The sequence below is a fragment of the Trichosurus vulpecula genome, chromosome 1 (genome assembly GCF_011100635.1).
Source record: "Trichosurus vulpecula isolate mTriVul1 chromosome 1, mTriVul1.pri, whole genome shotgun sequence".
In the NCBI taxonomy this organism is placed as follows: Eukaryota; Metazoa; Chordata; class Mammalia; order Diprotodontia; family Phalangeridae; genus Trichosurus; species Trichosurus vulpecula.
The window spans coordinates 467,690,015-467,712,582 of record NC_050573.1 but is presented as its reverse complement, the minus strand read 5'-3'; the positions used below and the strand labels follow the sequence as shown (position 1 = coordinate 467,712,582).

The 22,568-nt window shown below is 37.2% G+C and overlaps 1 protein-coding gene across 1 annotated transcript in view; it reads right to left on the bottom strand.

The window, feature by feature from the left end:
- The window catches only part of ARSK (arylsulfatase family member K), a 50,406-nt gene that overhangs the window by 7,063 nt on the left and 20,775 nt on the right, over positions 1–22,568 (bottom strand). The window contains exons 4-6 of the mRNA XM_036767441.1: positions 13,927–14,209; positions 11,396–11,567; positions 9,196–9,420 (exon numbers count right to left, since the gene is read on the bottom strand). Coding sequence (XP_036623336.1) covers positions 9,196–9,420; positions 11,396–11,567; positions 13,927–14,209 — 680 coding nt within the window. The remainder of the gene's footprint in view (positions 1–9,195; positions 9,421–11,395; positions 11,568–13,926; positions 14,210–22,568) is intronic.

Sequence of the window (22,568 nt, the reverse complement as noted above, 5' to 3'; positions counted from 1 at the left end):
CTCTTTCAGCCATTGGTGAGTTTCTCTTGGAACCTCCATTTGGAGGAAGAGCCCAGTCCAGCTAGCCTTCCTCCTCTGGATTTCACCATCAGGCCTCAGCTGCCTTCTCTCTCTGCCTCAGGGACCTCTTCTCCCACCTATGGGTTTCTCTCGGAAGCTCATTTTGAGGAAAGGCCCAAACCAGTTATCCTTTATTCCCCTGGACTTTGACACTCTGCCACTATAAGGATAACTTCCACCTCTCTCCCTTTTTATGTGTTGTCTTCTGCCATTAGAATGTAAGCTCTTTGAAGGCAGGACTGTTTTTCTTTTTTGTTTGCATTTGTATTCTCCATACTTGGCTTAGTGCCTGCCACATAGTAACCCCTTAATAATGCTTATTGATTTGACTAGCTAGAAGAATTATGTATATTAATTTTCTACATGTTACATATTTATTGCATTGAATGAACAAATTTTTTCCTATGGATCTAATGCAAAATATGTTGATTATGTAAAAATGTGACTTTTTTTGGGGGGAGGCAGTTGTATGCTATATGCATACCTCCTACTATTCTAAATTTTAAATTTTCAAAGGATTAGAAAAGTTTGTTACGGAGATGTAACACTATCTCTTTATGTGCTGAAAGGGGCAGGAAAAGAGCATCTGTCTAAGGGACATTGATGAAATCAGTCTGAGAAGAAACTGTTTCAATTAAAATGTTGTGAAAGACATAGACTGTTTTGAGGACCTGAGAGAAAACTACATCTCAGATAAATGTATTAAGAGGCCTCGTCTGAAGGCGGAGCACAGATTGGGCTGCAGATGGTTGCAGGGCACTGTGGTCTATCAGATCATTTGCGTGTGACTGTCTTTAGAGTTGTGAAAGCTACAGCTGATAAACTATCTATAAAATAACTGTTTTGGAACAATGGGAAGATTATATAAGAAGTGGGTAGAAAGGTGAAATTTTTGAATTTTACATTACAAACCTAAGAGGCATCACTGTTTATTGAGGTCCTGATTTTAGACATCAGAAACCAGAGACAGGAGGGCTAAGAGATGATCAGGTAAAGAAAGAAGCAGGAGAGTTAGGAAGCACAGGAGTAGTTCAGGCAGAAGTCACAGGAGACAAGAAAAATAGCTCTCAGAAGACAGAATATAGAGTTTAACGGCATCTGACTCAAGCTGACAGGTTGCTCTGCAGCTGTGTTGCTGCGAGTCATGCTGACTGGATGAGAAGCTTGTTTTTTCGAGAGCTGATTGTCTGGCTAAAAACACAATCGCCCTCTAGTGCAATCTATAGCCTGAAGAATGGGAGACTCTGAGATTTGCCTGTGTCACCCTTTACTGTCTTTGTGGTATGAGGGAGAAGTAAAGGGGGAAAGACAGGTTTTGCATCTGCTTTGCTGTGAGAAGAGGTGTAACTCTGCTGAGAGCCTATTAGGAGAAAACATCCCTTGCTAATATAAGAGCCGGTTGGGAAAGGCTGCACTGCCCTATCACTATCTATAGCTTGAGAGAGAGAAACTCCTTAGAGACCTGAGCATATTTGAGGAGTATGGAAGTTCTCTGGCTTAATGGAAATGCATGTCACTGAAAAAGCATAACATTTCAGAACCCTTCCAAGGGTAGGTGTGTGCTAAAAGAGCTCGTCCACTGATTCAGCAGCCTGAAAGTAGAAGAAAAGTAGCTTTGATAAAAGCAAGAGAGCTGTGAGGAGTAGAGTAGGAATAGAGAAATTGTTTTGCCCAGCAGGAGATACATGGTGCAGATTGAAGGCCTGCTGTTGAGTCATGAGAGGTCCTAGGCATATAGATTCCATTTCTTTTATGTCTCCCTACTAGGTTTCTGTGTGTGTTCATTCAACTCTATGGACCTTATGTCCATTAGTGGGAGAGTGTGACCCAGATTTATGAGTGGATTACTCTTGTTTTCACTATAAAGTAAATGCTATGATTATTTTTGCTTTTGACTTATCAGAAGCATGAACTCAGGGGATCAGGAGCTATAAGTAATAAGGAGCAGAAGTACAACCCTTCAACACTAGGATTACCCCCAGAACCCAGAGAGCACATTTGACTTGTAGCCACATGTTCATGGCCAATATCCTTCCCCCTGCCCTTTTCCTCCAGGGAAAATACCTTAGACTTGCCAGCATGAGTTTGGGTTGGGCATGGGTGAGCCAGCTCTAGAGCAGGGGTACATGCAGCTGGCAGATAAATATTTATTAAGTACCTACTATGTGCTAGGCACTGTGCTAAGAGCTGGAGATAAAAAAGTCCCTACTCCCAAGGAACTCACAATCTAAAGGGGGCAACAACATGCAAACAATCTACATATTTCTATAGCATTAAAGGTTACCTCTTTAGCATTATATGATATTTTTAAGTGCTTGTTTTTATGAAAATTAGTTTTTATATTCAATTTTTCTAGTAATTCTGCCATTGTACTCAACTCCATATTTTGCTATTACCAAGGAGAAAACATTTACCTTAGTAGTAGGAAGATAACTACATAATTATTAACAATAACTAGTTTAAAATAGTGGGAAAAGGTTAAAACTATGACATTAGAAACATAATGATTTTAAAAATAAGAATTATAGCTTCTTGACCTAGGTAAGATGGTATAGGTAAAGGATTTCTTGGTTGTGGCAGTATACTCATTCTACCTGTTTACTAAAGATCATCTCTAATTTTTATGCATCAAAGAAAGAGGCAACATGGTATAGTGGATAAAGGACCAGCCTGGAAATTAGAGACTTGGATTCAAGTCCTCTCTCTCTTGTATATCACAACTGTGTTCCCATTAGAAAGTTACTTAACCTCTCAGTGTTTCCAGGCTATTTTCTAAGACTAAATAAGCTGATGATCTAGTGTAGTGAACTTTCATACCAGGATTTTCCCACACTGATGAAATCAGGGCACCAAATTTTTAAAAACTGAATGCATGAAAGATGACAGATGGTTTTTACTACTTTGTTATTCATCTTAGTAATTCTACTTTAAGATCATTAGTTTTGACTTATAAAATTTAGGATATGGCATCTAACACTAGTCAAGACCAAAGCTATCGGACAAGGAGAATTTTAAAATGTAAATGACTTCTAACTGAGGAAATTTTTATAATTAATTGCATTGACATTGTATAATCATACTTCTATAATGCAAAATCAGTTGGATTTCCTATGAAGGACTCATGAAGTGAATCAAGAGTTTCTAGGAAATGCTGTGGAGAAGTCAAGGATGAGAACTGAGAACAGGGTATTGGAGTCAAGTAATCAAGAGAGTGCTGGTGACCTTTCAGAGAGTGGTTCAGTGACTTTCATCCAGACATTTAGAAAATTATTTTCTTTCACATCTATAATTACAGTGAGATTTGCACTGTAGGTTTCTATGTCTACTGCTTCATTTAAGGAGATACAGATAGAGATATACACATTACTCATCCCACTGCAACAGAATGTAGTATCATTCTCCCCTACTACTCTGTACTTGAGAGGAAGCACATAGCCATTTGGAGGCTTCATTAGGATTTTTACAGCTAGCTGCAATGGAAAGTCTTCCCATCTTCCTTTTTTTACTCAACTCCTTCTCTTTGTTTACTAACACTTAAATCTTGCAGTCAAAGAGAAAGTCATTTGGAACTGTCCAAAAGTGGAATGGGTATGTTTGAGATGTAGTGGTACTCTTCACTGGTAAGTTTTCAAATGGAAGATGGGTAGTTACTTTTGGGGGATGCTGTAGAGGGGATTTCTGTTAGGATATTTGTTGGATTAAATGACTTGTTAGCTCTGTTCCAAATCTGAGATTCTATGATTCTCACAGGATAAGAAATTATGGAGGAGCTATGATAGGTGTCAGTGGAGTGACTGAAAACTCCAATGAAATCACAAATTAATTTATACAGTCTTCTGTAATCTCTGTACTGGAAACTGACATATCATCACAGGTGGCCAAAGTTTCATCTTACTATTTCCATAAGCTTTTGTGAGAATAGCTTATATAACACATACTCCTGTAACAACAATGCTGCTAGCAGCTGCTGTGGAGGTGTAAAGGAAATAACATCAGCACACAGGAGGGCTGCTAGCACAGGTTCTTTGATCTGTTTTTCTAAGGAAAGCAACTTTAAGGGGTTTACAATCTTACTTTAAACATACATATATCATTCACTTAGTTCATGGAAAAAGTCAGCACCCTGTACTTCAGAGCAAATACAAACAGAAATTACAGAGAAAAATGACACAAATCAACAGAGAGGTTTCTGTCCGACCACAGCAATACATAGTTACCAGAGAGAGAGAAGCACCAACATCTGGGTTTTCAAAGCTGGGGGTGGGGGGTGGGGACGGGCTCCTTAATGGCTACCCAGAGTCTTGTCCGAGCAAATCACAGGAATAGTTTTCCAGTGAATGAGACCCCAAAGCTAAATGCTAACCTCAGAGTATATATACACTTCTTCAGGGTCAGCCCACAGAGACCATCACAACCATGTGACTCGAACTCATGTGACTTAGGCTTTCTTGTGACTTAAGCTGGTCATCAAAGACTCTTGATTAATCAAAGACTCCTGATAAGGTAAGTCTCAATCAAAGGTGCTTGATTACCTTAGTGCTGAGAAGAGCTAGAACTCCAAAAGAAAAAAGAGCAAAACAAAGAGTCCCGCTTTGCTTGCCATTACAACTCCTGTTAACAGCTTCTAACGGTATTAGGGAAGAAAGGTATATACATGAGAATCTTCTAATTGAAAAAAGAACTCAGTAAAAAAATAAATTAAAAAACTGATCACATAAACTTTCCAGGGACAAAGGTAGAAGCATATTTGGTTGACAAATCGCTTAGAGATGTCAGCAAACAATGACTAAGAAGGGTTTTAAAATAAAGTTTTAAAAATAAATAGGTTTTTAAAATAAAATAGCATTGGTGACACTAAAAAATCGCAGGCCTTGGAACACCATATATGGAAGAGCAAAAGAACTGGGCCTCCGGCCGACAATATCATATCCAGCAAAGCTAAGCATGATTTTGAATGGAAAAAGATGGACACTTGATCAACTGTCAGACTTTCAGGACTCTGTTTAAAAAAACCCTGTATTCAATAGATTTGACATATGAGAGCCAAGGGAAATATGAGGTACATACCAATGACCAGTTACAAGGGATTAAATAAGGATATAATGTTTACTTTTTATGTATGGAAAATGTAAAACATATACTAGTAATTAGGTAGTTCATAAGAAAGATTGGGTTAGACCTGAGAATGATATGACTTCAAAAAGTAAAACCATTCAAGAACAGCTAAAAGAGTAATTATCCTATACAAATGAGGTACAAGAGGAAGAACCGATATAGAGGAATTAGATGGGGGAACGGGGGCTGTTAGTTCTGGAAGCCTACTGGGTTTGGGAATGGGTGTAAGAGGTGAAAATACATGTACATCTAACGAAATAAAATTCTAAGTGAATAAGGAGGGGGTGAGGATAAAAGAAGGATCTTTATAGGAGAGGGTGAGGGAGTAGGTTAAAAGGGGATAAAGAAGGGTATTTAGGTTTAGGGGAATGGCAGGATAAGAGAGAGATTGGCAGAATGGAGGTAGGTTAAGTAATAGGAGGGCAAGGTAGCATGTAGAAGTAAAGTAGAAGAGTTAGGAGAGATGTGAAAAAAGAGATAGGCATAAAAATAAACATAAGATCAGGAGTAGGATATCTTAGGGAGGGTATATGTTTATATATGTATGTGTGTGTATATAATATATAAGTATATGTGTATGTATATATTAATACCTATACATAAATATATCCATGCTCAATTGTAGCCTTGGGGTGCCAGGTAGGGGGAAGGAAGGGGGAAAAAAGAACAAAGCAAAAAGTGTATAGCAGAGAACAAAAGAAAACCTACAAGGAAGCAAAGAAGAGATGGACAGCTTTAAGCTTAACACACAGTATTTGATATATAGGCTTTCTTGAAATGATAAGTTATTGCTATATATTCTGAATCCTCTCCTATGTTCTGCTGTGCACAAGACTTTTTTTCTTATTTTATATTTAAGTTCATGATGTTTCTTTTTCTTTTCTTATTATGTATGTTTTTGTATTTGTTTAAAATAAAAACAAAATTTTAAAAAACACGGAAGGACATACATGAAAAAAAAATTAAAACACTCAAAACGTGATTTGAAGGCAGGAGAAAAATAAAGGATAAGGATTAAAACATCTTAAAAGCCCTAAAAACCACTAGAAAATTCAGAAGTTTTACAATGGACTCTATTTTACTTGAGAAACTAATTCAGAAGGTAAAAGACCTATTTAGATTTTTTCAAAAATTATCAAGCATTTATTAAGTGTTTACTATGAGTCAGGCATTATGTTATATTACCAGTAAGTTTGAAAATATCATCTTCTGAACTGAGGGAGAATTTTGAAAGACAGCATGGTGTGCATATGTTCCCATAGTGGGTGATACTACCCTCTAGGAGGCTCTGGAATGATCCTGGGAGAGCTGTAGTATTCTTGGATGCAACTGGGGGGTGTTGATTAAAAAGAAGGGGGTGGTGGAATCATACGGAAAGAAGAGAAGAAAAATTTGAAAAACTATTCCTATGTGTTTCATCTGTTGTATAACAGAGTTAGACTTGTAGTGATTACATTATTTTCCAAATAAATATACAAAATGCAAATTATCAATCAGTGGTCATCTGCCAACAGGTTTTAACAAGCAAGTGTAGGCAGGTGAGTGTGTGGTGCAATGTCGGAAACGCCAGCATGCAACAGCAGGAATATATGCATGCAATGACTTATTTACAACACAATAATATATAGTTAAATGATGCAATATTGTGTCATCAAAATTTCAATGCAGAAAACCCCCATAAATTTACAATAAATTATTAAATTTAGGATATGTCATTTAAAAATATTTTATATTTTTTGAAGTGATGCAAATAAAAAAACCTGTTAAAGGGTTAAAAACAGTAGATTTCCAGGGGGATGATGAGTAATTTATTTTTGAAAAGGCAGTGGTAGGCCAATTAAGTTCGGGAACCTCTGGTGCAGTGGATAGAGAGCCAGCCAGGAAAACCTCAGTTCAAGTTCTAGTAAGTCACTTAACTTTTCGATGTTTGGGGCAAAAATCTGAGACTATAAATTGCAGAGAAGATAGCAGAGGCAATTTCCTCATCTGGGAGCTCTGTATGCCAATGAAAAAACACTCCTTTCCTTAAATTTCTAACTAATATCCTTTATATTCAAGGATGATGTATACATTTTATTATTCTTACTTCCAAATTACCAAATGCTCAGTTTTGAATGCTGCTTTTCTAGATTTAGGAATATACTGCACGTGTAGGAAGTCAATGCAGTAAAGAAGTTATGGAGAAGCATCTAAAGCAAGGGTTCTTAACTTTTTTGGGGTCATGAACCCCTTTGGCAGTTTGCTGACATCTATGCACACCTCAAAATAACTTCTTAAATGCAGAAAATATATTGGATTTAAAAGAAAAACAATTAAATTGAGATACAGTTATCAAAATATTAAAAAAAAGCAAGTTCATGGGCTCTAGATCAAGAACTCTTAAAGTTGACAGCTCTTTCAGTAGAATGTAATCTCCTGAAGCACAGAGCCTGTCTTACTTTTGCATCTGCACTTCTAGTGCCTAGTATTGCGTCTGGTACATAGCAGGTGCTTGATAAATACTGTTATTGTTAAGACTCATGACACAAAAAGAGACAACTAAAAAAAGGCAGTATGATATGAAAGTCGATGCAAGCCCAATGAGAAAGGTGATGCAATTCAGAAAGGTGATTATAGAGGAGGGCATGGTGACATTTAGGGGTTATAGAAATTAGTTTCTATATTTTACAATCCCCTCCTTCTTGGACCATTGTAATCATCTCCTAATCACCTCTTGGTCTCCTGTGTTAAGTCTCTCCCCTCCAAACCATCTTCTACACAGCTGCCAAAGCAATATCATTAAAGCACAGGTCTGACCAGGTCACTCCCCTGATCAAGAAGCTCCAGAGGCTCCTTCTTGCAATCACAATCAAATACAAACTCCTGTTAGGCATTTAACACCCTTATGGAAGCGTACAGGACTGAGGCCTTACAAAATAATACAAATTAATAGTATGTTACACAATTGAAGAATTTATATTTTAACAGTATTCTGGTCTGATGTCCTTGGTCGCCTTTGAATGAAGACCTGATCCATTTCTCTTGAATGGAACACAGAATCAAAACAGGGAGCAGGTGTAATTCTCCAAAGAAGGAAGGTTGGAGGTAGATCATCAAACTGGGTTTATGGTAGACGAACTGAGAGTAACAATGTCTTCTTGTTGACCTAACGAAGAGGGGCATCCCTTTTGTTTACCAGTGACCAGACTGAAAGGCAATCTTTAGAGGAAATAGCTAGTTTCTGGAAATCTTTTCCATGGTTATGTGCTGACATCTACACTGATGTCTCTATTTAGTAATTCTAAAAACTTCGACTGAATATGCTTTACTATTGCTATAGGATTCCATTGGGAACGTGTGTGTGTGTTGCGGGGGGGGGGGGGCTTTGTAAGATTTGGTTAAAATGCAAGGGAATACTTCCCCTCGGCCCTTGAAAATCTTGCTCTAGCCTACTTGCCCGGTTTATTATAAGTGCTCTCCTTCATGCTGTCTATGTTCCAGACAAAACTGGATTTCTTGTTATTCCTCACACACAAGATTCTGTGTGCCATCTCCAGGCCTACCTACAGGTCATCTCTCAGGCTTGGAAAGTACTCTCTTCTTACCTCTTCTAATAAATCCCTAGCTTTCAAGTACCACCTCCCACACAAAGTCTTTGCTGAAACCTTTCAGCTTCTACTATCCTGCACCCCTGAAATGTGGAACATGAGCTCTTTGAGGGCAGAGACTTTCATTTTGTCTTTGTATGTCCAGAACCTAGGGATACCTGGGACATAGGAGGTTATTAATAAATGCTTACTGACCAATTGATAATCCTATGACTCATATGAATATTTTGAAGGAAAGGGGATTAATTACGAGGAGTGAGGAGCAGAAGGATACATTTTACTTTTTATGAAGTTGAGTCATAAACGACTTACTCAAAACTATTGGCAAGCCAGCAAGAGCTGTCTTGGTACACAGTCTTGTGCCATCATCTTCCTAAGCCACATGACAGTAAAAAAAAAAAGTTCATACTTCAGACAGAATCACATAACTTACCTAGTAGAGTGGGGTAAATATCTACAAGAGAGACCATATCTGGGATGTGGAGGTCTGCTTTAATGCCGGGCCCCATCATCAGAAGAGGAACGTGGGAACTTGCTTCATACATACTCATTTTATAAAACTGGCGATGGTCCATGGCCAGCTCACCATGGTCAGAGGTGAATATAACAATAGTCTTCTGAAGAAGATTTAACTGGTAAAGAGTCAAAATAATCTCACCTATTGAAAAAAGGAACACCCTATTGTAACAAAAAAACAGTGATGACATGTATGTGTATTGTGCATACATATATAAATATATACATACATACAGTATGTATTCAAATGGATTTTTGATGTCCTTCACTTCAGAGCTTTCCCTGAATGATACAGACTGTGACCCCTCTATGCCTGACAATCCTGTGCACCTCTTGCCTATGTCTGGCCAGAAGCTCATCACAAGGGGTTCACCCAATGTGCTGGAGACCTTTCTTGCTTTCTCTCTATGTTGCAAGGGTACCAGTGGAGCAGTCTGGCTGTCTACCCGCCGTCTTTCACCTTTAACATGTCATCAGCTCATTTTCTCTTCCTATTATATAATCCTTCAATGATATCTTTTTTTCCAGTTCTTCAGAGTTAATTTAACCTCACTGGTTATATTTCATAGTCTGCTCACACTCATCATATGTACTCTATCAAGTGCTGAAGATGCAAATATGGAAGTGAAAGACAGTTCTTGCCCTTGTGGAACCTTCTTCATTACTTAGTTTTTCTTATGTGGATGATTAGATCAAACTTTTTTTGAGTGGTTACAGATCTAAGTACTAAAAATCCTATGGGCAAAGATTACTCTCTATATTCTTGCCTTGTATAATTTTGTAGCAAAACTGAATACATTGAGTTATATTGTCTTAATTAAATTATCTCATAGCCAACCACTATAAAGCTGTAGTAACATCACTGTTAGTACCTATTTATAGCATTATTCCTGTAAAATAAATGATGTAATAATGTTTTGCCCAAAACGATAAAAGGTATCAGGTGGAATATGGCCATACATAATTGACAGTAGCACCATAGCTGAGAGATACCAGCCCTGTTTGCCACTGCCAGTGCTAAAACTGCACATGGTAACACAGGCTGCATTAAAAAAAACAACTTGATTGCTTTTGTCACAGGTGAGTGCTGTGATGAAGGAAAGCTCCTTTATTTTGCCATTATTAAAATCTTATTGAAATAATCCAAGGCACAATGAAGAGGGTTCTGGACTTGGGGTCAAGAAGATGAGACTTCACTTTCTGTCTAAGATGCTTAATTGGTGTGTGAGCTTGGGCGAGTCATTTCTCTTCTGAGAGATGGTTCAGATCTGTATCAGCAGAGGGAATTTCCATACCAATGGAATCAAGTCCATACTGTGATGTCTTAATTTTATTAACATATTGCTCTCGAAATAATTCTCATTGTAAAATGCTAGTTTAGAAATTAAATTCCAAGCTCTTAGATTTTGTTAATATTCTAATGCTGGCAAAACCTCCTACCCATTCCTGTTACCTCCTTAAAAAAGGATTAGAATTCTCTGTCTTCATAGCCTGATGATGTGATAACCAGACAGTACTCCAAACTGCAAAGCAAATACTTTCCTGATATGTTACCAACTGAAGGCTGCTTTAATTTTGAGCTGGCCTTGAGCCAAGATGAATATAGTTAATCTGTTCCACCTGCAGGCTAGCCTTAGTGGCTAGAATCCTAGGTAAAAGAACAGTTCTGGAGCCACCTGGATGTTAAGAGTCTGACGAAGGGCAGACCAGGCTTTTAGGACTGATTCTGTATCCTAGAACTAAAGCTATCTTTGAAATGCCCTGTCATTTGCCTACCCACGTTTGGCTCGTGCCCAAAAGTCAGCCTTCCCATCCAAAAAATTCATCTTAAGCAGATGGTAGCCTTCTTCGATCCCTCCTTCATATTTGAATAAACTGAATTATCCTCCAAGTTATTTTATCAACTGATAACTGAGATATGCAAAGGTTTATTCCACAACTAATAGTACGTCTTCCAATCTTTCTGTGCATCAAGTACACCGTCTCTAAGCAACTGTTGTATGAACATCCTTGAGTAATTTTCTACAAGTCACTAAAGCCAGCCTGAATCACAGTCAGTTAGAAAAACAACATTATTCTTCTTCTCTGTGTAATTGCTTATTAATTATACCACCTACCAAGCATGGCATCTGTCTCAGCACACATAGCATAATAAAATGCTCTAATATCTCTAATTTCTTTCTTTGTGAACTGCCCAGTACAGTTTTTAGTGTAGGAAGAATAATAATCTACAGGGTGCATTTCTGACAGAGGAGACCATTTTGGAATTTTGATAGCTTTATAAAAAACCTAAAAAATAAGAGAGAAAATTCAGTTATGTAAAGGTAAAAGTTATTTGTTCTTACATAGTCAAAATGCCAACCTACGGTTTCTAATTAAAGATGGTGAGGAAAGACTTGCCATAAATGATTTAAAACAAATATTTAATCAATTAAATATGGAAATTATGTACCAATTAATTTATTTGAAATTTAAGTTATTGTATATTTGTACACGTAGAATAAGACATTTCTGAAAATTACTTTCAAAGCCATACAACCAAATTGAAATTCCTATAATTATATGCTAACAGAGAAACTCTAAGTAGTACAAAAAAAGAAAACCAACAGTTCAGTATGGTGTTAAGTCTTAAAAATCAACACTGGTGTAAGTCTTAGATATCAACAACAGGAAATAAAGAGTTTGATTTCAGCTCTTCTCCTTTCTCTTCCTGACAGATCGTTAGCAGAAGTACATGTAATTTAGGGAGCTAACCAAATGTTTATTTAAATAATAGTTATGGGGGCAGCTAGGTGGCACAGTGAGTAGAGCACGGCCCTGGAGTCAGGAGGACCTGAGTTCAAATCCGACCTCAGACACTTTACACATTTACTAGCTGTGTGACCTTGGGCAAGTCACTTAACCCCAATTGCCCCGCCTTCCCCCTTCCAAAAAAAAAATAACAGTCATGGTTCACATTTCTATAGGACTTTAAGGTTTGCAAAGCATCTTCCTTACAACAATCTTGTGAGGTAGGGTAGTGCAGGTATTAGTATTCTACTTTACAGATAAGGAAACCAGCTCTGAGGCCTGTTAACTGACTTGCTCATGGTTATCCAACTGCAGTCTATGGCAGGACTCAAAACCGGGTCTCGACCTAAGTCCAGCACACTTTTCCAATCCACTATGTTGCTTATAAACAGATGTCTTTTATTTGTATGTATACATGCTTGCAGGTTTAGCGGACCTTTAATTACAGTAAAATACCTTTAACTTTGTGAGGATTGTATGAAATCTTCTTTAGGACAGTACTTTGTAACTGTAAAGCACTATATAAGTGTAAACTTATTCTTGTCATGAGATATATTGAAAAGTGACTTGTAAAGTAGTTCAGAGATATGCTTACTAATTTCTTATATTACTTAACTCCTTTCATCAGGATAACTCACTTTTTGCAAGAAGACATTATTGTTTTCCTCACAGATGAGGCTGAGAGGCAGTACAGCATGAGAGAAAGTTGGCTTCGGAGGAAAGAAACCCTACTTTGATCCTGGTTATATCATAAGACCCTGGGCAAGTGCCCTGATTGTCTCAGTACTTTAAGGCACTGGGAGAGCTTCTTAAACTTCTTCTACTCCTGATCCCTTTGGATGTTTGGGCAGCATTTGCTGGCACTGCCTGGCCTGAGGGCATGCTCAGTGCAAAGCACGCATGCTTTGTGTTCAGAAACAAGGCTGCAATGAAGTTGTGGGATGCAACATGGACAAGCACTGCCAGAAACACCTTGGATTCATTACGTGTTTGATTTTTTATTAATTTTTGGTTCTTGCATGTTCAGAAACCTTTTACTGTTGGCAAAGGGTCAAGACCCATAGTTTAAGAAGCATTGTAAGTCTAAGCAGGCCTCTAAGACTAGAAGTGTCAGTGGAGGGGCTGTCCTGAATTGGTAGAGGGAGTTTACTTTTCTATGAATTCCCTATAACCATGAAATAACAGGCACAGTCCATATTCTTATAGATTAAAAAAACCTTATGGTAATCCTCTACAACGACTCACAATAATTTGTTTAAGGTTTACAAAATGCTTGTCTCCCAATAACCCTGTGAGTTATACTGTGCAAATATTATGATCCCTATTTCATAGATGAAGAAGTTTGACTCTAGGAGAGTGATGTGCCCAAGGTGACACAAAGAACTGGGACATGAAAGTAGGGGTGGGGAACCTACAGCCTCAAGGTCCAGGCCACATGTGGCCTGAGGCCTAAGGTTCCTCACCCCTGCCCTAGGTTTTCTGACGCCAAGACCAAGAGTCTTTCTACTACCATCATGCTTCCTCTGCTTTAGCTGTGAGAACACATACACACATATCAGACACAAGGCAATATGACTGAGTTTAATAGATGAGTTACATTCATTTTTGCAAAGTTGCCTCCTTAGCTATTATACATTATATTACATATTATATATAATATGTATGTATATATGCATATACATACATACATATATACACATACATACATACATCTATCTATCTATCTATCTATCTATATGAGGCTTTGAATGAATTAGAATGTTCATCTTTTATACCTCTAACCTTGGATGCAAGGAAAAAGAATGAAATTCTCAATAAAACATATGTAAATTAATTTCTGTTTCTGAAGTATACTTACTTTTTTGAGCCAATAAGGAGATGTCTGGAATGTAGAGGATCCAAAATTTTCCCCTGTATATGGTGATGGATAAGGATGTGGTAAATTTAATCCCAAATAAAGAACAAATGGTTGAGTAAAGTTAATTGCTTCTTTTCTTAACCAGCTTGTTGCTTTATCTGTATTCTGCCAATCTTCTTCCATTATTCTTGCTTTTGTCTTATCAGGGATAAGATTAACCACAGGCCTGCCCTCCTGACGAAGCAAGAAATCAACATCTCTTGTCCATGCTTCCACACGATTGCTGAGGAGAAAAGTGCAGCTTCCTGTATTTTACTTTAAAACTCTGCTGCCATATGTTCAATAAGGAATAATAGTAACTAGGTAGCAAATGATACATGAAACAATTTTTGCATTCAATCTTGTTTCTTACGGAACAATGTCAGATCATAAGAAGCTATTATACAGCTTACTGCATTACCAAATTGAAAATTAGGAAAATATGCAAATCAACATATTTTTCAGAATGACAATGCTATGTTGCTTTAGAGGTACTAATTGTTCCTGTTATTAGTCCGACATATTTATTCAAATAAAAAGTGATTTGAAGTCAGTCATTGTTTTGCCTTATTCATTTAATTTGTATCTTGTACTCCTTTTGCCAGAAAAATAAACCATAATACCTCTAATCAATGATCCTATAATTTAATTATATCACTTGATCCTTACATTTTAATTCTATTTCCCATGCATATTCAAATACTCTCATCATTATCTTGATTTTTGACTCTACCTTTTGTGATTTCTAGGGCAGTTATAACCCTCTGGTTGTCCTTCTATACTAGTACTGATGTAATTTTACCCCCTGATATTTTCATGCTTAAGCTTTTTAAAACTTAAGTGGAATGGTGGACTCACTGATGTTGGTATTTTTCCTCCAGTGGTACAGATTACAACTCACCCATGCGTTCCTGCCCCATATGATTTTCATTCATGTTCATCATATTGGAAACCCTTTTATATTTTCATGTTACTGATGTGACACACTTTCAATCTTGGAAGCATTAAGGAATCATTTTATAACATATCTCAGAAAAGGGAATATTACTGTGTTACAAGAAACTGTAAAAGGAACAGTTTTGGAGAAATCTGGCAAGACTTTAATGGGACTGATGCATAGTGAATTGAGCAGAACCAGGAAAACAATTTATGCATTAACAACAATACTGTCAATAAAAACAATTCTGAAAGACATCAATTCAATGACCAAACTCAATAATTATTAAATGAGATGGATGCAAGATAGAGAATAATATATACACTTCTGGACATGGTCAGTGCAAGAATTTGTTTTGCTTGACTGTGTCTATGCAAGGATTTTATTTTTGTTTTTTCAATTTTTTTTGGTAGGGGAGAGTTAGAAAGGAGTGAGGGGATTCAATGCCCTCTTCCCTCTGCCCCCATCTCCCCTTCCAAAAGAGTATTTTTTCCCCATTGAAGTATTTTTTTTAATGTGCAGAAGAGAGGAGGAAGGCTAAAAGGAACCACAAACAAGCAAACATTTTTGAAACTTACATGCTGAAAGTATTAAATACTTAAAAAAAGAGAAGCAAGCTGTACATTACAGAGATCTGTAATTTCATATATAATCTTTTTTGTTCTACTACGTATAAGGAAATTGCTGCAGAAGCATATTCTAACCCTTCTCTCCCGTGCTGAGGGTAGTTTTTCTTTTAAAGGTATTGAGACCATTTTTGGGACTTTGTTGGCTCAAGGGAGCAAGGGGAACTATTGACTTCACTTCCTGAGTGACTGTTTGAGTGAAAAGAAGCCAAGAGGAGCAGAAGGGCTCTCAGATGTTTGGCTAGGGGTTCTCAATGAAGCTTCCTTCAGCTGAATTAACTCAAGGGGTTCGCAATGCTCATCTTTGTGGAATATCTTCCTCCTGCCATGGCTAAATACACTTTCTTTGCTTAACTTTTGAAATGACCTATCAATGTACATTTTGCTCCAGTATAAAATCTAAATTACCAGGGGACTAGCCTGAGTTATGCCCAGTCCAGAAGAGAAATGCTAAATTTATTCATTTTTGTTAAGTTTTTAAAGTTCAGAATAAAAAAATTGTCTGTCTTGTCTTAATGATAATTTTATCCCTCCGAACGGAGAGGAACCAGTGAAACTGCTTCTTTGGACTTAGGAGTGGAAATGATGGGAAACTTGAGGAAGTGACTATTCTACCTTAGGATGTCACACAGTAGAGAAAAGTTGGGTATAATTCGACAGATATGGACCCTGGATATGGGGAAAGAAGGTCTCAAAGGGCTTAGAAAAAGGATTGGTAGATGGACTAAAATTCTATAAGGGGAAGCCAGCTTTGGAAGAAGATCACAAAAATAAAATTCTAAAAACACATTTTAGATTAAGAGGAAAAGGATGAATATACCAATATACCAAGATAGATACACAGGAACTCAACAAGCAAAAGCAGTTTTTTATTTTTGTCTCTGTGGCCACAGTACCTGGAACATAGATGATGTTTAAAAAAAGTTTGTTAGAATTTAATGGATAACATCTAGGACTGAAGTCTCACTGGAATGACTCAGATACATGCTTGACCTTGTGCCAACATTTTTATCAGTGACTTGGATAAAGACACAGATGGTATGCTTTTCAAATCTGCAGATCACACAAAGCTGGGAAATTCAGCAAAAAGGCAGCTAGGTGGCACAGTGGATAGAGTATGGGACCTGGAGTCAAGAAAATCTGAATTCAAAGCCTCAGACACTTATTACTTGATCCTAGGCAAGTCACTTAACCTCTACCTCAGTTTCCTTATTTGCAAAATGGGGATAATAACAGCATATGCTTACCTCCCAGGATTGCTGTGAAGATAAAATTAGATGTTTGTAATGCATTTTCAAATCTTAAAGTACTATATAAATGCTATTATTATTATTATCATTAATAAATAATTAATTCCTTTGGATTATAAGATGGAGAGAAAAGTTCCACCTGTATCAGTGGAGGGGGTTTCTTTACCTGAGAACTTGCAAAACCAATAAAATTACAGTTCTAATTCCTATCACTGGATAGTAATTGGTATCCAAGAAGTATTCAAAAAATCTTGACAGGCTAGAATGTTGCATTAAATCTAACAAAGTGAAATTTAATGGATATAAATGTAAAACTTTACACTTGGGTTCAAGAAATCACTCATATGTACAAGATGAAGGAGGTATGGTTAATTAGGCAGCAGTTTCTCTAAAAAAAGATTTGTGGGGATTAGTTGATGAGACTGAATATGAATCAATGCTGAAATATGGCAGCCAAGATGCCTGCATTAAGACATGCATGGTCCCTAGCATACAGGTTACTGATAGTTCACTGTACTCTGTCCCGATCAGATCACATCTGATACAATGTTTAGATTTGTTCTGCTTGACCCCAATGAATAAAACTTGGAGCAATGTTGGAAAGGGACAAATTTAGGTTTGCTTTAATGAAATAACTTTCTAACAATTCTAGGTATCCCAAAGTGAAATGGGCAGATAGTGGACCCCCCCTCACTGAAGATATTCAAGCAAAAACTTGACTATTTGTCATACATGTTGTAGAATACAGTTTTGCTCAGATATGGGTTGCATTTAATGGTATCTGAGATCCCTTCCAAGATGGAAATTTCGTAGTTTTGTTTGAAGCATAAATTAGGGAGATAATTGCCAACGGTGTTTGTTGCTGTCATTATTTTATTTGGGGTGCCAACATAAGAAGAATGTACATTTTTACCCATTTAAAAACTGAATGGTTTAACTGCTTCAGTTTGCTTATTATTAATATATTAATTTTAATATTTATAATACTATGGAAATAATAATAAATAATAGAGAAATGATAAGACAAGCAGTGGCGGCCTAATTAGTCAGTCAGTCAACTGTCAGTCAATAAGCATTTATTAAGTGCTCACAATGTGTCAGGCACTGTGTTAAGTGCTGGGGATGTAAAGAAAAACAAAAGTCTGGTCTCTGCCTTCAATGAGCTAGCACTTAATGAAGGAGACAACATGAAAATAAGTATATAAATGTAAAATAACTATAACCATATGTAGAATATATACGCAATGCATATGGAAGATAACTGCAGAAGGATAGCACTGGCAGTGGTGGGCATAGGAAAAAATCTGTAGAAGGCAGCATTTGAACTGAGTCTTAAAGGAAGGCAGGGAAGTCAGGAGGCAGAGGTGAGGAGGGAGAGCACTCTAGGAATGGGGGACAGCCAGTGAAAAGGCTTAAAGAAAGAAGATGAACTGTTGCATTTGAGCAACAACATGAAGGCCAGCGTTATTAGACTGCAGTATGTGTCAAGGGGAATAAAGGGTAAGAAAAATGGAAAGGTAGAAAGGAGCCAGGTGGTGAAAATAAGTGAGTCTGAATATTGAATATTCCAAAAGGCAAAAGATAAAAGCTTACAACCAAGAATAACTTATACAGCAAAAAATAAGTATAATTTCACAGAGGCTAAATGAACCTGAATGAAATAGAGGACTTTTAAGCATTCCTGACAAAAAGACGAAGTAGAAATGCTAAAGGGTAAACACAGGTGTCAAGAGAAACATAAAAGGAAAATATGTTTGAGCAGCTGTAAAGGAATACATAAAGATGAAATGTCAGACACATTCTAATGGAGAAGAAATAAGTGTCCCCTCTGAAACCTACGCTAATATCATCAAGGGTCATAGGGGAGGGAAGGGGAACTCATTAACTCATATAATCTAGTTATACATGTAGATGACTGTACAAATTAGGAGGAAGGGATGGGGGGAACCAGCAACATCTTTTATCTTTGAAAAGAATGTTTAGCTATATGGGGAAGCTAATGTCCTACCTCTTAATTTTGGGTATAACATTCTAACAATTTCTACCATTTCTCACCTTTGCAGAAAAATATTGTGTAATGCTACTTGATATTTCGATATTCTTCTTGGCTCCTAGAACCTGCGCGTCTTCACACCTGAACTCTCAATTTCTATGACTAGTTCTCCCTTGAGTACATAATTGAATCTCTTCCTGGCTACCAGAGATTTCATTCCTTGAAGTGATTTCCTGTCTTGAAAGACTATTTATCTGTGTCTATCTGTTCCCTGCTAGATTTGGTGTCTCCTGCTGATCAAGCAGCGATGAGTCAAAGTGGCCTGGCTGACATTTGGAAGTTGGAGAGGAATGAGGAAAGAGAAATTCCATCCTTCCCTCCAAGAGTGATTCCCTCTTGGTGTCTGGGCTCTTCCTCAATTGTTGGCTCCTGCCTGAACTGTCTTTCAAGGATGGTGAGAGCCAATGTCAAAGAAATACAGGGCACAAATGTATCTTTATAATTACCCGTCCCTAATCTACGATTATAACCTGGGCTTCCTGGGCTGGGGAGGGCGGGGATGGTCAGAGACCAATTCCCCTGTACAAGTATTGTCTCCCAATTCTGCCTTCTTGGAATACTAATTCTAATGAGCAAATTGAGTGATATTTGTTTTCCTACAAAACATGTTTGATCACATCCTCCATTCTTCTACCTTCTCAGATAAACAGTAATATCTGAAGAAGTAAAAAAAGGATGTCTTAAAATTTTCAAAAGCCAGAAGGAGTGCTTTTGAAAACTGAACTGTAAGTGGGAGTCTAAGGTTCAAAATCAAGTACAGGGTATTTTGGAATTTTTAGAGAAAAATAATGTACACTGTAAGATAAAAGGCAGAAATGGGAATTTCATGAGAAAACTCATATGCTAGTGATGTTTTGCCTTCTAAAATATTAAAAATATGAAATTACATATGTATTGAAATGTTCTGGAATGACACTGTTTTCCATGGGAATAAATTAACTTGCAATAGGCTGGTCTCTTTGCATCAAGTCTCTCCCCAATTTGGTCCATCCTTCACTCAGCTACCAAAGTACTCTTCCTAAAGCAGAGGTCAGACCACGTTTCCTCTCTATTTAGTCATCTCTAGTGGCTCCCTGTTACCTCCAGGATCAAATGCAAAATCCTCTTTGGCTTTTAAAGCCCTTCATAACCTGGCCCTTTCCTTCCATTCCAGTTTTCTTTCACCTCACTTCTTTCCCCATACCCTACAGGCCAGTGACCTTGGTATCCTTCCAGTTATTTAAAAAAGAAACTCTATGTCCTAACTCGTGGAATTTCCATCCGTTGTCCACCACGCTTGGAATTCTCTCTCTCCTTATTTTCAACTCCTGGCTCCCTAGACTTCCTTTAAGTCTTAGCTAAAATTTCACCTTTTATAAGAAGCCTTTCTTGCTTCCCTTTAATGCTAGTGCCTTCCCTCTGAGGATATCTCCAACTGTCCTGAATACACACACATATTGTATATGTACAATACACATATGTACATATTATATATTTATCTTATTTCCATTGAAAATATCATTCATAAACATTTTTGACAAATATATATACATATTTTGATATTTAATAGTTTAGAAGGCAAAATATCACTAGCATATGAAATTTGTCATGAAACTCCTATTTACTATACCAAAATATATTTTGAAAAGCTCTCCCCTATACATATTCTTTCCCTGTTTTCCTTTTCTATTCCCCCTACCTAGGAAAGGCTGATGTAGGGCACCCAGCTAAACCAAGGTAAATGCCAAAATAATACAACTAGGCTGTATTCCTAAAGGGATACAGGGAGGCAGTTTTTTTAAGATAAAATGCAGAGTGGTACCTTGCAAAATTCATTAGCATAAAAATATAAATGGAATCAGGAAGTGGTCTGTATCGTTTATAGATGACAGGTCTATACTGAGTGTAGGTTTTTACAGTGGCAAATCAATGAGTTAAAATGTATTATGTATCCATCATTACAAAGCATTGCATTAGATCACTTTTTTCCCTCAATAATTTGAAATGGCATACAGAAACCTCAAGAGATGATTCAGCACAATTCATATAACCTTTGTAGGACTGCGTTGATAACAGAAACCCTGACCCCTTTGTTCAGACAAATGACTGTGTGGGTGCATAAAGGAGTCAAATAAATCATCTTAACAGCTGACTTCTCTTCCTCCAAATTCCGGTGAGAAGATGAATAAATGAAAATATACCAAAAATAATTAGGGTATTGAAAATTACCTTCTACCCAGAAACCACCAAGACAAAAGTGAATCTTTTGTTTTATATTGCTATCATAAACCTCTTAAAAGTTTTTTTTTCATTATGAAATTTACAAACATCAAATAAAATGGGCATTTCTAAATACAAAGTAGAACAGAAAGAGGATTTATCTCAGAACCTTTAATATGGAAAAGTGACAAGTTCTGAAGTGGGCCACTATGAAGTCAGAAATATTAAAGCAGCATTTAAAACAAATGGAATATGTATGTATGTATGTGTATATATATATGTGTGTGTGTCTGTAGGTATGTGTGTGTATATATGTATATGAATGAATAGTTCAAAATAAATATATAATACTAAGAAAGAATAATGGCATAATCTTATGGAAAGAACATTAGATTTGGAATCAGAGGACCTACATTCTAATCGTGACTCTGTTACCTGTATTAGCCTGGGCAAGTCACCAAACTTATTTGGGCTTTAGTCTCCTAGTCTGTAAAATGAGGGAGGTTGAACGAAATTATCTCTAAAGTCTTGTCCAGCTCTTGATCCTATGATACTGTAAACTGGTGGAACACTAATACAACACTAAGATTATTCAGAGCAAGGACTATAGTTAGCTTACTTTAAGTTCTTCACAAAAATGATTTTCTATTAAGAATTGTGAATCCCTTCCTCAATTTGGATCCTTTCCAAGTTTATTGTACTATCAAAGAAGACTATAAAATGCCTATTTTTACTAAGTCTGGTTCAAAAAATTCCCTTTGAGTTTGGCCATATTTTAACCGATTTGTACCCAAGCATCATCAAAAGTTACACTTACGACTTGGTAGTCTACCTGTGATCCAGAAATTTCAAGAATTTTATTTTACTGCTGATTAGATTTTCCCTCCAGTGGGAAACCTCCCCCCTTACCTTTTTAAACTAAATAGCATGAAGAGGATATATCAGGGCCATATGATCGTGTTGACAGATGAGGCCATTGTACTTTAACTCTTCCTATGGAGCGTTTGGCTGCCTTGACGACAGGATCTGTGTATTTATGAAGGCATTTGCACATCACTGAGGATCGGTGATTCAGACCTTCCTCAGAGGTCAGAGGATGATTTCATTGGCTCAAATTATTGTTGGCTAATGCTACTCCTTACTGTGCCTATAGAAAGGAACAGATGCACAGGTCCCTGAGAGACATCCAGAGGGTCCTGTCTTCCACCCACTCTCAGACTCAGGCATCATAAAATCTTAGTGCTGCTTAGTGCTTTAATAAGTCTTAATCTTTGGGGCTGAGAGATTCCATCCCTGCCTCTCTTGAGCTGGGGATTCTTGTTCTTATTCTTGGCTGTTGCCCTTCTGCAGGTCAAAAGGCTTTGCCACTGTCTCTCCATAGCTATCATCTCTGGGGCTGAGTGGGGCTTGAATCAAGACTTTTGGGACCCTGTCTTTACCCACACATCAAGGTGTGTGAAGCTGAAACCTGTGTTTTGGCACAGATTTCCAAGGATGCAGCACTCCTCCATCATTGCGATGGCCTTGGAGAGAGGATC